At 37.4% G+C, this 19,458-nt stretch overlaps 1 protein-coding gene across 1 annotated transcript in view; it reads right to left on the reverse strand.

Moving 5' to 3' along the window:
- Nucleotides 1-1,020: 1,020 nt before the first annotated feature.
- The window catches only part of TRPS1 (transcriptional repressor GATA binding 1), a 217,784-nt gene continuing 199,346 nt past the window's right edge, over nt 1,021-19,458 (reverse strand). Inside the window, exons 6-7 of the mRNA XM_086741187.1 lie at nt 11,253-11,375; nt 1,021-5,755 (exon numbers count right to left, since the gene is read on the reverse strand). Of these exons, the coding sequence (XP_086597313.1) occupies nt 4,694-5,755; nt 11,253-11,375 (1,185 nt within the window). The 3' untranslated portion in view covers nt 1,021-4,693. The remainder of the gene's footprint in view (nt 5,756-11,252; nt 11,376-19,458) is intronic.

A 19,458-nucleotide genomic window follows, 5' to 3' on the forward strand; every position in this document is an offset into this window, starting at 1 on the left:
TAATTGTCTTTTATACTCTTAAAAACAGGTAAATTGGGATATATGTGATGGCTATATAGGTAGCATCTCACCAACTGCCAGCTTTCCAGAGTTGGCTGAAAGAAATGAAATTGTGAGGAAGAGGGTAGGGAAGAATCCTGTTTTGGGATGAGGAAATGATGTATATCATTCTACTTGGCCCATCTTAACTTTATTGAAAAGTTTAAAATTTTCTCACTTATCATTTGGAATACGTTGACAAATTGCTCGCTATTCTTTGCCAAGCATAACTGCCTCCACAGAAGCAGAAGGAAATAGATCTATCCTTCTGGCTGAAGAGAAGTGAACTTCTAATCTCTTTGGCTTTTCCTGACCAGTATTAGGAATTAGCATGTTAAGTCAGCCAAGAAAAATCAATGCAAGAGCAAAAATGGGAATATATTTAGACACCCTGGGCAAAAAGCAGATGGTAGACAACATTCTTAGCACATAAAGCAAATAGTTCTGACTACAAAGCAACACTGTTCAGTCCAAAGATGGACTTCAAAGTCCATCCTTGAACTGAGTACTAACCCATAGTTGCCGAATCAGGTCTCCCCATTGCACAACCACTACGTTTCAGCTCTGTATACAATTAGCATCGGTCACTTTTGTCCTGCTGCCCCTCTAACTGCAAAAATAATCTCTCAACTCGAGCCTGCCTCCACTTTTTTGAGATGCTCTCTCTCTTTAAAACTGTCACAACGTGCAACAGTACATTCTTTAGGCAAAACCGAGATAGAAGTATCCAGTGTTCCTCCTCTCTCTTTCTGGATGGTCCACAAAAAATTAAGGGAGGAGTTTTATCAGCACAGTGGCAATTAGGTGCAAAACTTTTGGAAAGCATTCAGAGTTTAGCACCTGAATGCAAACTGTGCTCTGGAAAATCGTCATCTTGTGTTGCATTAATTTAGGGGGCACCAGCCACAAAGTGACAGCTTAGAGACAGTTGGGTTTGCAGAAGATGCTGCATGAGGATTTCCACTATACAGAGTGGAAGGTTTCCACTATACAGAGCGTTAATGGAAACATTCTTCCTGTTCCACAATCTGATTAATGACAGGCACCACAAATCCTCTGGCTTTGAACCATCTACTTATTTTGTAGTTCAATTTGAGATACATTTTAAGATCTCAAACTACCATTCCTCAGAAAGAGAAGTACAACATCTTGAAGACACTATACAAGTTGAGGACAAAGAACGATTCTTTGAAAGTTTAATTTTTAGTGCTGTAAGTTGATTGAAAAGCAGTGGATGCAGTAATTATTTGTGTGTGCTAACATTGGTTTCTACCTGAGAGTTATTAAATAAGATTACTCTTTTTCAATGTCAGGATTAATTTTTTCTTTTGATTAACATCTATTGTGAGGGAGTCTGGAAGAGGAGGAGTCACCTCTCTGTTACAAAACAAAATTGTGCTCCCTCCACCCCAAAGAGAACAGGCTATGGCAAAATCCCATTTCTTACAAAGCCTAAATCTTAGAACATCTCAATATGTCATGGCAAGAACAATGAACTTTTTCAAATTTTATTTGCAACTCTAGGTGTGTAATATTAATAATCAAAAATCTGTCTTGTTCTTTGCACTCATAAGATTTCATTTCTCCTCATCTCCAAACCCTGATATGTGTATTTCCTGTTATTGGCCTCTGCTTCTGAGTTTAGCAAGAGGTGTTATGAAGTACAGGGTGGTGCTCAAGTCTTACAATGCGCATGTCCCCCATAAAATATTTTGCCATGAAGATGCAGCTTCCATCAATGAAGAAGCCACAGGAACTGGTAGGTCTTAGAAGAAGTAAGTCAAACCAGTAACTACTGATAATCGGCAGCCAGCTACCTCTGAAGCTGATAAAATCACTGCTTAGTGAGTCTAACATGTTTCTTGGAAAAGCTGAAAAGGACACACACTGGACCCTGACGTAACAAAACGAGGGCAATCTATTTCAGTCCCCACAGAAAAAAAAAAGAAACAAAAAATACCCAACAAAAATAAATCCACAAAAAGCAAGTCAGAACTTATTATTGGAGAACAATAGTAAAAACATAACCAAACTTTGTCCGGCACTGGTATCAAGCAGGAGATTCGTCTAAAAAATAGAAGAAGAAGAAGAATGTGGCCCAATATCCTTTGCTAACCTAGAACACTATTGAAGGGTTATAGAACTCAACTGTGAACAGATTGAGTGGGACTTTCCATATGCTGCTCACCAGTATAGAAGCAATGGGTGGAGCAGGAAGGAATGCAAGCCTAATGCTGAACAATAGCCTGTCTGTGCCTAACAAATCAGAGGAACTGTGCAATAACGTTTCGTCTATGTGAAAGTGTCACGCCTAAAATACTGTCAAGGTCAGCAAGACCTTTGGTGATGAGCTGTGTAAGTGCTTCTCATGCATGGTGATGTTCATTGCCGGCTGCTTTAGGCACATAACTTTTCCAAAGACTGTCAAAGTGCTGAACGTTTAGGCCAGTTCCTCCCTGGTTTTCCTTTTGTCAACCCATACAAGACATTTCCTGTCACCTCTCCTTTTATCTTCCACCTCCCTGTCTATCTGGTTAAGTATCTTGTAAGTGCACCAAATTCTAGAAGGGAGAGTGGTGAGATTCAGGTAAGTTAAGTAAAAGAACTTTTTTTTTTTATGATGTTTTAGTTTCAATTACATGAAAATCTGAGAAAGGCGGCATGTAAGTGAGATCAGAATAGGACCCTTTACATATAATCTCAAGGGAGGACTTAGTCCAGAGAGATTTTTATAGAACATTTTAAAAAACAAAATGCATGAATGGAGAAATAAAAGACAACATAATATCAGAAAGACATTTTAAACTTCATTCGCTGCAACATTCATGAACCAGTTGAGCTACACCTGCCATCCAACCATAAGGAACTAAGACCCTGCACTGCGAAAAAGAAACAAACCCAAACAAAACAAAAAAGCAACTGCGTAATATTGTAAAAATGGAGTGCAATGCTACTACAGAATGCAATAAAACATCAGTGCTGCATCGTCAAACAGCACTTATCAAAATAATTTCTGAAATGTTTCTTCTGAAACACAGACAAAGCAATAAAAAGAGGATATATGTTTATCATTTTAAGCATAACAATGTGAGTTAAGAGCTTAAGAATACAAAAGTACTTGGAATGAATAGTGCTACCCTTTTTTTTCCTAAGTAGGCATAAAAATATTTTCATTTCCTTCTTGCTTTTCCATACCATTAATATCAACAAATTTCATTCATTTCATGTTATCGTTTACAACTTTAATGCACACACACAGAAAAAAAAGATATCTACTGCAATAGAAATAGTTGCTTCATTACCTTGTTTGCTACATTTGCAAATGTAAACAGCGAGGCAGAGCCAGAACTGACTCTAATGCATGATGGAATATCTTTGTTGCATACGTACACTGTAGAAAATAATTATTCAATATGTCAGGCACCATTATTTGAAATGTAATACATTAATATTTACTAGAAAAATAAGGTTTTTTCTATTTGTTCTCCCAACTTCTTTAATGAAATAAGTTAATCTGACAGTGCATCCAGTAGCTTGTAATATCTTCTACATCCCTGTGGCAAAATAATAAACTACTGGTTGGGACACTATAATGAAAATGATTAAAGTCAGTTCTTGTACACCCTTGTAGCAAGCATGGAGGCTCGTCTAACAGCACCTTTAACCAATTATTTAATATTTAGTTATTTAGCCCTATTTCCCTGAGCAGTTATGCTGAGGAGCTTTCCCTTCATGGATAGTTTTTACAAAGCTTTAAGTATTAAAAAGTACTATGAAGACATTTAATGCTACTTAGCAAAAGCTGGTATAAGTCTACTGAAGGGATTGACTGGTATGTATAGCAATGTTAAGTCTGTGGAGAAGTAACCTTAGACTTTAAGGTTTAGAAATGTAATATATTAAAAATATATTAAAATAAAATACAGCAGGTTACCTTGTTCTATGCAAATTAAACCCGGAGTGTGGCTTCTGTATTAGAGACTTCACTTGCAGAAAATGGTTTTCCTAGACTAAAGTGTGCCAGAAAGAATGTAGTGATAAAATGGTAGCTAGAAATCAGCTGCGTCTGAGAAACGTCTAGATGAAATTGCTGCCAAAGCTTTGACAAAGTGATCCTAAGGCATGTTGTAGGGCAGAAATTAGCCCAAATTAAAGAAAAGAAATGACCTTTTAACATCTGTATATTTAACAAGTCTACTTCTTATATACAATGTGCATATGTTCACTATACCCCTGCAGCAGTATATACATATACACATTTTTGCACTCTTGCCAGTTATGTCTCTTACACAATAGCAAAGGTATTAATTGTCCGGTAAAATTTTCTCAAGGTTATTCGCCATGATTCACTGCATTCTGGCTAGCTTTGGTGGGCCGTGTCCCATAGAATTATCTTCTCCCCCTTCTGGCCACCATCCAACTGTTCTGTTTTTCTTGGTAACCCACTCACTTAAAAGGATAAAAAAAAAAAGAAAAAAAAAGGAAAAAATAAAGAAGAAAAAGGGAAAAAAAAAAAGAAAAGAACAAAGGATTTAATATTGGATAAGGCATGCTCTCTATATGAAGTGCTTTATAGGTCTTCACAAGACATTACAAGCTATTGAATTCCCATCAAGGAAACCTATTTCTGTTTAATTGTGCTAAGTGCTAAAGTTTACTCTTTAGGTTTTCCATTCTTTTCAGCTTGTGCATTGTTCCTGTGTAGGCCCCTCTGGATGTGAGTTGTGAAGTCATACTTGTCCGTGCAAAGATGCTGGCATATGCTGCACTGGAAAGGTCCACTGTCACCATGGCAACTCATATGCAAAGCATACATCACTTCATCCAGAAAGACAATGCCACAGTGCACACACTTGGTAGAAAGTTCATCTTGAGTACTTCTATCAATTTTCTCTGTTTTTACTACATTCAAGGGACCTTCATTTTTTACATTTGGTGGTGCCTTATTCTTTTCCTTGGAGGCACCATTTGCAGTTGGCCCAGGTCTGGAATGCTTTATCGCCAAATCTAGAGGAATGTCATTGTCTGATCCAACAGCTGAAAAATGAGGAGGCAGATTAAAGGTGGGATAAGGCACATAGTTTTGGCAAGGATTTGGTAGGCCAGGCACATGACTCAAGTAGTGTGGATTCCCAGGAACAGACAGCTTATATTTACTCCAGAATCTCAGCCAGTCAGCTTCACTCTGAAAGTCATTGTGTACAAACGGAAGTCCAAAAAGTGGGTACTGGTATTTCTCAATAGGGCTTCCAGGTGGTGAATAGTTTGGGTGTTTCGCAGGTCTCATGTATTTCTCTATCGGGCTGCCTCTCTCTGAGCTTCCTTTCCCTTCTGATATCGATGAACTGTTTCCTGGGTCTCCAGTACTTTCCTGAGGACTTTTTATCTGAATGTGCAAAGGTTGCATCCTTTTGTGAATATCCAGAGTTTGGCTGACCAATATTGGCTGCTGAGCAGAATGGCTTTTAGTCAATGAACCTGGGGCCTCATATTTACTGAGGCTGGGAAGCTGAATTTCTCTCTGATGACCTTCAGGTAAATGATCCTCTGACCTCCTCTCTAAGGGGCTTCCATTGACTTGTTCCTCACTGCTACCCCTCTGCTGTTTGTTTAGCTGCTCAGCCTGAAGTGCCTCTGGGTTAAGGCGCTTTCTTGTTCGTCTCCTAATGATCTGCTCACCATTGTTCTGCTTAATGATGTTTAAAGGCCTGGGAGTCTGCATGGAACACATACATAATGAACAAAAGGAAAAAAGAAAGACACGTTAAACAAATCTGCAACACCATGCTCACTCAAATTTATAGTTTCTTTCGTGAAGAGATATATTCATAGAATCATAGAATGGTTAGGGTTGGAAGAGACCTTCAAAGGTCATCTAGTCCAACCCCCCTGCAAGGGGGGTCCTTTCCAACCCAAACTATTTTGTGATTCTGTGATGATAGGAGTTTTATGGAAATGACCAAATTTCAACCAAAATGCTGGTTCCTCACCTCTAATGTCAAAAGTAAACTATGAATTGGTTTGTTTTATCAAAACTAAGCCAGCCGCCTTAGACATACTATGCCTGTTTACTTAAAAAGAGATGACGTATCCAAGCTGTCAAAGCATTTATTACCCCTGACTCCTGAAAAATTCTGGGAAGACGTGCTGAAAGAGGGTGCTGAGAGCTGGGGATGAGGAGGGAGATGCATGGTGCTATGTACCAGTGTTACTTTATGCGCCATGTCACCAGAGCTGGTATGGAGCATAAGTTTGCACAGATCAGGCTATGGCAAGAACTGAGTAATGCTTACCTTGATAACCTCTCCCTTTTGAATGGATAGAAAATGCAAGCAAATACATGGCCTGCTGACCACTTCTGTCACCTAGCAAAAGGGCTGCAGATTCACTGTGGTGGTGAGTGGGATGATAGTGGCTAGAAAGGGATTAAGAAAGATGGAGAAGAAAGCCCAGGAAAAAAGGTCTATCAGGGATTTTGGTACCAACTCCCCCTCCTTTATCCCTACTGCATTTCTTTCTAAATGTTACTGATGTTGTGCTAAAAAGTCATGAGGGAGAGAAGGCTTCCCTTGAAGGTTAGAAAAAAAGGATCTGTAAAGAAAAAAGCATTGAGGAAGAGGCAGAGGCAAGAACCAAGTGAGGATTTCTGTTTCCATTTGCTGTTTCCATCTAAATAAATGACGTCAATGCTGCTGTCCTCCATTTCTTTTCTGTGTTTTAAGTACACCAGCTCAGAGTAGGCAGTCTCTTTAGATAAGAACCAAAAAAACTTTTGTGTGAAGAAAAAAAAAATAAGGAAGGACAACAGCCAGGCCTCTTTGAAAGGCCCCTTAACAGGAAGGCCATGGTATGTGAATGAAAGATGCTGCTGTAATGTCTGTATGTGTTGGTCTATTGGGCAGATGTTAAAACAACAAAAACTACCTAAAAGTCATTCAATTTGGTGTGCTGGCAGTTGCCATTTGTCTCATCCAAGTGCACACATAATTCTATTCTGGTTGGAGGCCAGAAAAGTACCCCACAGAGTATTCCACTTATATGTTTATTTGGAAATTTTCTTTTTAACATTGTTTTACAGTGCAGATTAAATTTTGGCGTACAGTCAATATCTGAAACAATTTGTAGCTTGAATGTAACATAATTTATATATTTTCATAACTTTGAATTAATTTAAAAATATCCAGAGCTGGAAGAGCCCTCATTATTTGTAGAGATTCAGCTTCTCTCTTGACTTGCCATCTTCCTCTCCTCTTTCACCTATTTATTTCCCTGAGGCTGGCTCACTCTTAATGGTGAACTACATTTTAGGCACTGCAGCTACTTGTTAAGTTTTCACTTTCTATTAAAACTCTGAATGAGATGAAATATACTCTTTGATTTAGATTTTTAATAAGCAAAATTTAAAATTAGCAGAAAAACAGCACCTGAACCAGTCTCTCAAACAGATCAAAGTTGAGGCAAAATCATGTTTAGATAAAATTAGAATATTTTCTATGTAAATTATATGCAAATAAAGTTTCTAGTTTGCAGAATCAATAGCCAATTAATATGCAGAAGCATATACTCTTTATTACAAGCTCAGTGTAATTTCCTCACATTTTGATGACAGTTGTAACACTGTCATACTGACTTGCTGTGTGAGATCTTGCATTGTTGATGTTGCTGTTATCGAACTTTTATTTATACACTACAGATCGTTTTCATGTGGCTTCCAGATAACCTTTCACTAGTTTGGAAATACTTTTAGTCTTACTCTTCATGCTACAGGTACAAAGTCTGACCCTGGAAGTAGCTAAAAGAAACATCTTCAGACCTGTGATTAAGGATCCACACCCACTTGTTTGCAGCTCTGGCTCTTCAAAGTTACACGCCATTAGAAGTGAAAGGCTGTAGGTCTAATTTAAAAATTCTACAGCATGCAAATATCTGTATGCATCTGACTAGTCTTTAGCAGATTAAAACAGACTACTCTGTGGAGTAAAGCTACTCACATTTTTCTTATTCATAGTAGAAAAGTGCAGACAGAAATATGCTGTATTTGGCTGCAACTAAGGCAGACAGAAAAGTTTAAGCTCTCTTCTTGATTTCCAATGGAGTATTAAATTTACAAAATAGTGGAAACATTACCAGAACTTTACTTCTAAACTGCCATATGTCAGATCCTTAATTATATGTTAGACATAATATATTGAGAATGAGCACAAATATTTTTTTGCCACCTCTATATCAATTGGCAATCTCCCTACCCCAAATATATAAGTAGCTTTAAAAAAATCACAATATTCAACAAAAAAGTTCATTAAATTATTGTGATTGGACTTCCTAGATACCATGGGAAACTGGAGCGATCGTTCTACTCAACGACACTTATGTCTAATCCTAGAATAATATGCTATAACTCTTCACTGAAGTAGTTCGACTAGTAGGCCAAGGAATCACTATGGAATAAAATCTAGTTTTCCATGACCGAGTTAGAGCTATTAAAAAATGAGGAACAGCACCATAATAATAATGCTCAAATTAATGATTCTGGGGAGAAAAGGGATATACCTTTCTCTGTCAGCAAACGTGAATATTTTGTGTATATTTGTATATTGTGTGTATATTTGAACTGGAAGCATTTTTTTTCACTAAAACTACTTTAATAATTGACTGTTGGAATATTATTATGCATTTCTTAACCTGGGTGTCTGCATTAGAGGAGACAAATGTGAAAAATCTGGCAAGTTATATGTAAAAGACTCCTAGATAGATTGAACATCTTTGAAAATATGTTCAAAAATTATTCAAGGGTACCAAAAAAATGGAAATGTGACTTATAGCAGAAATCACTACCATGTTAACATTTGTCAGCCACTACCTAGTAGTATCTGACAGACCATAGATTTTTCTTATTACATGTAAGTAAAATACTCATAGATTAGTGTACTATACATATTCTTGAGGTAATGAGGACAGTAGTTTTAGATAGTGATAATCCAATCGAAGTGGAGCTGTGAAATGTGCAAACCTACTACAGACAAATTTTACTTAGCTGTGTAGCACAATTTAGTTTAATTGGGTGACCCACAGAAGGGAACAGTTCTATTGCCTTGATTTTTTATCGTTTCAGATCTTTACCTGTATCAACCTAGATTCCTTAATTCAAAACCATATGTGACAAATACTTACTGTAATTTTTCATGAAAAGGTAGCTAGCTAGACAGGCAGACAGATAAAAGAAGTTGTCATCTTTCTGATGCCAGTCTAAAGAGCATCCCTTTGTAGGGAACTGTCTCAAAAGGTGTCCCAAAGGAGAGATTTGTTTGATTATTTCAGACTCCAACTTACAATGGAGTCGCTATCATACCACAGCAGAGTGAAGGCTTAATTAATTTTTTTGCATTTGTTTGGTCAAAGTTCAATTGAAGATATCAATGTCAAATGTCCACTGAATGACAGCTTATTGCCATGCTTGAACAGTAGAGCTAAAGATTGTGTCAGCTTCTTGCTTTTTATAAGCATAAAATAAAGTTTGACATTGTATTGCTAATTAGTATTGTTGGAAGCACACCGGTTTGTTCCAACTGGTTCATAAGAATTATCTGTGCTATGTGTTTGAATTCAAAACTGATTCTTCTAGCTTTTTTCTATTCAATAAGTTATACTAATAATCAAAGCGAGGTCCAACACTATAGTTTAGAAAAGTATATTAAAAAAAGGGAAAATGGGGGCTGTGAATGGAAGTTCTACAAATAACTGGACTCAAACATCAAATTAACGTTAAAAAGCCAAACTGTTGTCCTTAAAATCTTTGATAACCTCTGATCAATTTCCTTAAATTAGATATTATATCTAGGACTTTGAGGGATTTCCAGGAAGATGGTACTTTCAGCAAGACATGGCCAAGATGCTGGCCAGAGATTTTGCATCAGTCCATCTTCTCCTGCTAAGATGCTATCTGACTGGCTGGGTTGTTCGGGAGCTAAAAACCTGTTACTGACCTCAGAACGTCAGCACATGGCAAACAGAGCTAACCATTCATACTGGTGATGGTGGTGCTGCTTTTGAAAACTGGTATCTTTTTCATTAAGTGTGCTGGCTGGACAGGATCTTGAATAAACAGGATTGTTACATGGCCTGTACACAAGACCAAGGGTAAAATTAACAGAAACTACTAATTGATTTAGAAGCTTAAGCCTCAGATTTAAAGATAAATAGGCATATGCACTTGGGAGTTTTAATGCATTTGAAATATAGTTTCCTAAGTGGCTCCTTTTTTTTTCGGAAAATAAAGTTTTAAAAAATATGCACTCTCGGTCACAACATAGATTTCTGATTTGAGTTCTAAGCCTGAATTGTTATGTTGCGTGGCAAACTCCCAAAGGCTGCCTCAGTTTCTACTTCTGAAAAATAATAACACTTTTTAACTTCATGGGAATGTTGTAAAAATTAATTAGAGTCAAATCTTGGTCACTTGACTCTGACATGTGCTTCTATTAAAGATAGCAGGGATAATATTTAACTAATCTAAAAGATTCTGAGCATTTTGGCACTGGTCCAAGGAAACACTTAAGCATGGCTTTCCTGGACCTGGAGCAGAGCATTCAACATCTTTCAGGATCAAGCCAAGTGTGGATAAGATGAAAAGCAATGTAGACAGTCCATTATTATTACTTATTCCCTGCCTGATCCTGAGGGATGGTGAATCTTCCCCTCACCAAGTGACGAGTGCCACCAAGCGAGTAGCTTCCTTGTTGAGTTATTTCAGAATCCTCCAGCAGACTGTAAGAACTGTAGAAAAAAAGAACAAAAGAACCCACCACCCCCTATCTCCAGAAAATTTACTGTTAAGAATAATGGAGAGAAGAAAAGTGAAAGAAAACAAAAGCCACAGAAAGGGATATTTTAGATAGAGGCGTGATGTCTAACTTTAAGAATTATATTGTACGTCTTTAAATGGAATTCCCAGAAAAGAAATAATTTTCCCCTTATTTTGTATCAAAATAATTAAATGCATCACTGGTGATCTCAAACATGTCTACCCACAGCATCCCAGCCTGTTTCATAATGAATCACATCTGATCCCAAAGTGACCATCCTGCAAAACCCTGTTAGGAAATTAACTGCAGGCCAGGGAGTGGTACTAATCACACAACCAGACAAGACCACAGCTGCCCAGCTTAGCTGTATAACCCCATTTTTTTCTGAGCAAACCAGTAAGTTCTTCCTACCGAGTGAAGCTTCTGGTAGAGGCCACACGCATTGCATACATATCCACCATTTGCATTCTTTCGCCAGAGAGAGGTCTTTGTGGTCAGGCAATTGGCACAAAAAACACCCGAGCCTCTACGTCTCTGAAATAGGGAAGAAAAAAAAAAAAAAACAAAACACATAGAAAAAAAAAACAGGTCAGAGGTGAGTCACATGAGCTGCGGAGTTAGGACAAATCAACACAGGAGTTTTGTCTCTAGACTGGCAACAATGACAGTATAAAACCACACTGCCCATAATGAGGTCAGGTTCAATTGTGCTTAATAGGCACCACTGATTTTCATTATAATTAACCCTAGAGTGATGGATGAGGTGTGTGAAACACCAAAGCCCTTTCAGAATAACAGCTTTAACTTTTTGAACTTCAGGTTTTTGTGCATTTAATGATGGTTTCTAAACAGCAAATTCTGAAAAACCCCTCTGGAAGCCAACAGAGAACATTCTGTAAACTTCTCCTGGTTTATTCATTGCATTTCACAACAGAATATTTCTATTTAGTTTGCTCGATTTTAAAGTGTGATCGGTAACAAGAATTCTGAAACACCATCACTCTAATTAATTGCAGTTTGCGTTTGCGTCATATTAATTCCTTTAACAGAGGTTATACTTCATTAATTGAATACATGACATTCACTTCCAGTCTTTCCCACTTACTTCTGAAATCAGCATAAGCTACCATATATTTCCCAGAGCCCACTAAGAGCAAGGAGTAACCTTTGCCAAACAAATAAAAGTACGGTATTCTTAATGAGACCCCTTGTGAACTTAATCCGAAACCCCAGAAAACACTGTCTCATCGATGGACAGATTTATTTGTTTTATTTCAGTTGGGCAAAGAAAGGCACAGTACAACTTTCCTAAATTCAAACTGATTTTTAACCAGACTGAGTTGTGTATTCATCAGCTTTTATAATGATCCAGGAATATTTAAAAGTAGACACATTTATGAGTACTGCTCATTAAATTCTTTCTACGGAGTAATGATTTCATTAAACTTCTAATTTAAACAAAAGTCAGGCTGTGTTTGTGGGCACAAATACTAATAACCAGGAAATTGAATTCTTTCGCTGAAAATAAAAATCTGAATTTCAACTCTGTTCCCTTTTTGCAAATGAAAAAATCAGTAAGAAACCTTCAGCATCTAAAATAAGAATGGGTAAGTACAGGGAAAAACAGCCTGGGTGAAAACTGATTTTATTGTAAATTAAAAATTGCTAACACCATAAGTAAAAATTTCAGGGTTTCATAAAATTCAAGTAATTTATTTAACTTTAGTCCATACTGTAGAAGACTGGTGTTCAAGCCAAAAAAATACAATGGTTATAATTGTACTCTGATACATTTCAAATGGAAAGCTTTCTGCAGACATAATTTTGGCTTCAAGACTGGAACACTTTCTTGGCATTGAAAGGGCATTTGATTCATCGGGTGTTTCACAATGTATCACTAAAAAGACCTGGTGAGCAGCCAGTTCCCTATAGGGTAATTTTTCCATCCAGATGCAAGTGCTATCAGAGGCCCTCGTCAGCTAAACTAATTATGATCTTGCATTTGCTGATGCCTGCTCACTCTAACGTTCGACATCCTCCATTAATCATCAATACAAGGAAAATGAATGAAACGTAAAGAAACGAGGGCTGGTAAGCTGCATGGCCATAAAAATCTGAAATGAGTGTAATAATTTAACAAGATTGGGGAAATGTTTTTAGAGAGCACAAAGTCAGGCTAACAATTGCCCTTTTAAACCAAGAACACAATTTCATTAGTACAGCAGGTTGTGCTACTTTAAAGTGATACAACAAAATTGAGATTGTCGTCAAGATAATCTCTCTCACACCTCCTTACATCATCCCCTACTTTGTCTCTTAAATCAGAAGCAGTAATATACTGCGTTTTTCTGAATTTGGCTAAAGGGAGAATTAAATGGTAGTTGATGTCTTTCAGCAAACATCTAACTAGTTGTGCATACGAGATGTGGCTCATTCTGGGAAGGCACACTCACTTACAAGTACATGGAAGCTCGCAGTTCTTTTTGCGGTTGCATACTCTTGCACAACTTCACCTGGCTGCTGAAATATTTTCCTTAAGAGTACAATAAAATCTTCACTAAACTAACCCCAGTTTGGTCCACTTGAAGGGTGAGAAGTTTCCAAGTGGAAATGACTGCACATGGCCAGGATTCAGACACAACTGCAGAACTGTTCCTTTCCATTCTTACTTTTTGTCTGCCGGCCTATGGCTTCTTGGTGTGGTGTATTAACCAAGTGGAGTTTTAGTCTGAGTCAGTCTTTCCAGTCGTTCATCTCTGTTTGTGTTCCTTGAGTTTGGGAAATACCCTCTACACAGTCATGGATGATTTTTAAATTACATAGAGAGTGGTCTAGTTTATACACTGTGTTTGCACACTGTCACCTGAATGGTGACAGAAGGTGTAAGAACATTGAAATCCTCATTGAATGCTATGGAACTAGTATATCTTTAAAACACTGACAAAAGTAACTCATTTTTTCTCTCTGAAGATCTGATTCAAAATGGCCATTATTTGCAATGAAATTATACAATGACTACAGCTGACAACAATCTACAAAATACCTAGCAGTAGCTATGTGTATCAAAAACCTATACCTGTGCTTATTTAGTACTTACAAACTATTTATCTGCTTAAAATTTCAAAGTAGCCCAGCTAAACATCCTTCCCTAAATTTAACGCAAAGTGTGTAAATTTGTCTTACAAATTCTCCTACTTCTATCTTATTTAAGAACCTTACAGGATAATCAACAATGATTATACTCCTACCTAAGTGGTCCAACATAGATTACATACACTATTAAATTAAGAATTAAACTACGTCTGGAAAAACTTACATGCTGTTACTTTGTTGAGCTTTTTGGTTATGATACAGCTTTTTATAGTGGGAACACACAGCTTTAGAATGGATTTCTTAGGGTGAGACAGGACTGTGGCAGAATTGGACTAAATATTCTTGACTCCTATATCCCACTAACCACAGAACGGATCTGCTTGTCAAAATACACCTAAGAAATTTTGATGATGTCTGCAAGAAAAAAAATGGAGGCTGTTTTTAAAAGTCTACAATTCCTGTAGTCCTCTTCTGTTAAACCAATACAATTGCTTTAAAAACAAACAAACAAAAAGAATAAAAATCTAGGCCTTTATTTCCCATACACCAAGTTTTATTAAAGTTACTGGTCAACAGAAATTATTTATTTTTTAAAATGTTAAATGTTAATTAGTGATGATACTTCTACTGTTAGTGATGATGCTTCTGCTGCATGAGTCTGTTTGGCTTTGCATAGTCAGTATTTGTAGCAGTCAATAATAATGGCCAATATTGCCGGTTTTCCAGCTTGTCTCACAAAGGAATAGCCACTTGATCTCCAATCCAGCAAAGTCTGCGTAGCAGGATTGGCCCACAGCCTCCATAAAACCCAGCCATGTGCTCAAGTGCTCTGCTAAGCACCATCCTAGCCAGTACTTTCAAGAAACATGTCATGGAATCTTTTGCTCTTTTTCAAATGTGAACACATACTTATCATAGTTAAATAATCTCTTACGATCAGCCCAGAAAAGGTAAGTCAACATAACTAGTCATGGGAGGATGTGAGCCACAGATAAAAAGGTTTCAGTCTGCAATCAATGCCACTAGCACTAACTGGAGTCATCTATGAAAATTTCCTGTACATCCTTGGAAGAATAAGCCAAAAGGGTCTAAATATCTAAAACATGTATCTACTAAGTCAAGTTTTAATCATCTGGAGCCTTATAACCGCTACATTACAATCCCAAATCCTGAAGGGGCCAGTGCAGTGAAGAGCCTGTCTCTATTTCCATTCCAGTTCCTAGGACTGAGCGTTTAATATCACAGTTGTCTCAAATCACATTAGGCTGAAACTCAGTGCATGTTTTTGTCAGCACAGATGTAACTTCTTTTTTTTTTTTTTTCTTTTCTTTTTTCGGTACTGAAAACTTTATTTAAATCAGTTCAGCTGTTTATAATTTGGACATTGGCCAAAACTGGGGGGGGGGAAGAGTGAGGGGCAGAAGGGATTTCAAGTTTTTCAGATAACTTTCTAACAAATCAACAGTCATAGTGACTTTGCTCTGGGGAAAAAAAGTATGCACACATTTTAGTATTTTCGTAGTAGCAAAGCAACAACTGAATTATTATTATTTTTATGTAGCTAAGCTATGAAAGTTTGTAATTATTCACTGAACATGTATTGCAGATCCCTCGACTAACTGTTTTCCCTCAGTAAGAACCATGCTGAAAGCATGTAATTGCATAATAACCCTTGATACGCAGAGTATTTACTCACATTTTTTATGGTTTCATATCTTGACCGTTTCAAATTGAACAAGTCTGAAACTTGGTATACACATTGTCAAGCCCGAATGCCTATTTTTTTTTTAACTCCTTAAATAATTTTTACTAGTTACCAATATTTCTTTGAAACAAGGAAATTATTAGTAGTGCTTTCTGCTAAGCAATGAAACAGCAGAGAATACGATAACAAGTAATTGATTCGGGCATCTTGACAGGATCAGGTCCTCGTTTTTCAAAAAAGCTGCTTTAGATTTAAAAAAGATGACTATACGGTTTACATGATTTCAAACTTTATAGTCATGTAGAAGCACCATTACATAACACAGTTATACAAAAAGTATTTTAAAATTTACTGAACTTCCACTTATTATTTCAATGGAACTTCATGTAGCAAAGTCTATATTGTAAAAGTACAGCCAAAAGCACTGCTCAGGAACTGTGGCTTTTTATCTAGCTAGACTAAGCTAGCAGTGCCTGACACTCTGTTTGTGCCAAATACATCCTGTTTTCAAAATTTCTGCCAGAAGATGCTTTCAGAAACTCAAACAGGCTCCACAAGCGTCGGCCAAACATTTTTCTTACATCACCCTCTTGGTTTGGCCACAACAAAACTTGTCTTTTTGCTGATTACTTTCGCTTCCCCATCACAAAACGATACAATGAAGCTTGAGTGGATTTTTTTATCATCTCTGGCATTTCTACTGTTTCAGAAATAGAGGTGTAGAGAAACCACAAATGTTACTCAAGTATAAGCATATGCCTGACCTATTTCCAACGACAAAAGTCGCGGACTACAACCATACATGCCTCAACGAAAAAATGGCTGAACCCAGGCTCCGGGCACTCCCTGGCAACATGGGAGGTCCAAAGGGGGAACACCAGGAGACCTGTGTGCGCTCGGTTCGGTATGAGCCAGGGGTCCTGCTGTGTGCGGAGAGGATCAATTGTAAGCAGCTGGTCTCATACCTGTAACTGTCAGGCTGCTACCACACGACTCAGAAAAATAGTATAAGGGACTCATGGTTACATCTGTATATGTTGCATTTGCACTGCCATGAGTATTTAGGAGTTTCTTGTTTCACACCTGCTAGGTCTTCCCAGGTATTGCCCTCCTCATAGGAGGAGGTATTTAGTTCTCTGAGTTTGGGTGAGGCTCAGATTAACCGAAGTTTAAAACCTGGGCAGCAAGGCAGCATCTGGCTGTTGGAGTAACTGCTACTTTCTGCTGTTTAGGATGGGAAAAGAATCTTTCAGTCTTCATTTCTTTTGGCTGCACAGGCACTCAGACCTTTCTGAACGTGTTTAATCAAAACTGCTTTCTCTCTCAACTATGGAAACAGCCACAACTATGTCCCTGTAAAGTTTCACATTTTAAAATTTTAGTTGCTTTTGCTGTAATTAGGTCTAAATTAAAAAGAAAGTCATCGGGTTTTCTTTCCTTTATAACTTGGACAGCTTTCAGGAATAGACCAGGCACAGCAAATTTTCAGCCCCAAAGCATAAGTTGTCAGAAAGAGCGAAACACATAAAGCAGAGTGTAAACTAGTTGTTTTCAACCTGAACTATGAGTTAACAGATGCCTCTTGAAGTCAATTTAATGTGCCAAATCCAAGCTCTTCAGCTAAGACATTTTCAAGAACAACTATATTAAAGAGCTGTATTTGAAAGACACAGAAGAAAGAAGTTAGGAAAGGTAAAGTAGGAAGAAAGTAAAAATGCCAAGAGGAAAGTTTAAATTACACATTTAATTCTTATAAAAAGTTTAGTGAAATTTTCAATGCTCTATTGTAACAGCATCTTTTTATGATATATGCTATCTTAAAAACTTCTAACGAGAGGAATCAGGAGGGGTTTAGAGGCAGAAAAAAAACCCCCAGACAGTAAATTAAAAATGAGTGCTAGCGCAGCCTTTCAGAATCTTACCCCCAATCCCCTAGGGAGAGAAAGTATTTTAATGTGCATGTAAACTGCAATTATTTTTTATCAGCAGCAAAAATGCAGATGAGTAGATTTTGTCCCAGCATTTGTAGCATTTCCCTGTATTTTGTAAAGCTACCTTAGAGACAGTGGCATTCACTGTTCAAAAACAAAAACCTCACCCCAAAAAACAGGCAGCAAACTAAAATCTCTTAGTGCTTCTAAGCACTAATCTCTCTTGCTTCTTACTAAGCAAGAAGAATTTAGTAAGATACTAGTTTAAGATGCCATGATTGCTACGAAAGTAAAACAATGGCTGATCAAAATAAATTATTAATTTAATAAAAATATACTTATGCAAAAATGCCACTAAATCACTTGCAGCCTCTTCACTGCTGTCACCTCCTCACCTTTATTTCCTCCCTGAAGCTAAAGCTGACCCAACCTTTGCCACTGAGCTGGAGGGGAACCGGCTTCAGACCCCCACCTTCAGCCAGAGCCTGAGCTCCACAGGCAAGGATTTACCATCACTTCAATCATCTGTTAAGGGCCACATGCAACTATGGGATAACATAAATCATCACAATACACTTTACAATGACTTATTAATTTTCATTCATTTGAGCATTTATGAGGGAAAATTATGTGGTTCACAGTGCACCTCCTTGATAACCCAAACAGTGATGGATAATCATTTCACATTTTCCCCCTCAAGATCTGCAGTGGCACAAATATGAAATAATTAAAACTTTTTCTGCAGGTTAGACTTCCTTGCCATAGTTAGTGGTGGCTGATCGTTAAACACTATGTGTTAAAAATAAATGTGATCTTCTGTTGAACCAAATATATATACACAGACTAAGTAAATACACATATACATATTTATGGTATGAGGCATTTGTAGTGAACACTGAGAAATATTTTCTGGTGGAACTACATGTTAGTCTGGTTTGCAAAGAGTTAAATATTTACATCATTCTACACAAAGTATGATTATTTTAGAAAGCAGTTTCCTTCAACTGTCTCTTACTAGACACAACGTATTTCTGAGGTCTTCTGCAACTCACACAAGCTGATCATCCTTAATCTCTTCCAGTGTCTTAGACAACAGCTACCACACTGTGATGCGATCTCGCTTCTGCTGTATTTTGCCACTGACTATCAGCAGCACAACACAGGCCTCCATGGAGGCAACCCAAAAACTAATTAGAAAAAAAAAAAAAAAAAAAAAAGCAACATGGAAACCTGCATTTCCTGCACAATAATGATGTCATTTTGCAGCAACTGAAACCTATTCAAGAGGAACAGAAATTCTGTCTCCAATAACTCACCGACTCAATTACAGAGGAAAGTACTGTAATGGGCTGTCCCCTGTCAAACAGCTCACGTACATGACTTCCTTCTCAATTACCAACTTGTCTGCATTGCCATCTGTAAAAACGAACGCATACCTTGCGCTGCCAGTTTCTGCTCTTGCACTTCCATTAGTGGAACTGGCTGTAGCTGCTCAAGAAGAAAGCCCTGATTGTCTTTGTTTTCCCCTGATGTAGCACTATTTTTCTCCCTTTCTCCTGTACATCAACTCAAGGCAACACGTTATCTCTGCTGAGGTGTGTCCGTGAGTATTTAAACTACAGTCTCCCGAAATTTGTGTCCTGTTTTCTTTTTGCAGTTTATCACCTAACGCAGTAAAAAGCTGTGTTAGGTGATAAACAGCAGCATCTTCACCAGGATTATAATGTTAGTTTTGTAACAGGTTTGATCAATCCTTTTTTAGGAACTGCTGTAAAATTTGCTAAGTTTCTGGCTGAACTTCTTCCCACTTTTCTATATCATCTTGTCCACTTACATGAAGTAATAAAACATAAGATTAATACAAGAAGTCCAATTTAGGAATAATACT

The sequence above is a fragment of the Chlamydotis macqueenii genome, chromosome 2, assembly GCF_036417535.1.
Source record: "Chlamydotis macqueenii isolate bChlMac1 chromosome 2, bChlMac1.mat, whole genome shotgun sequence".
Taxonomy (NCBI): Eukaryota; Metazoa; Chordata; class Aves; order Otidiformes; family Otididae; genus Chlamydotis; species Chlamydotis macqueenii.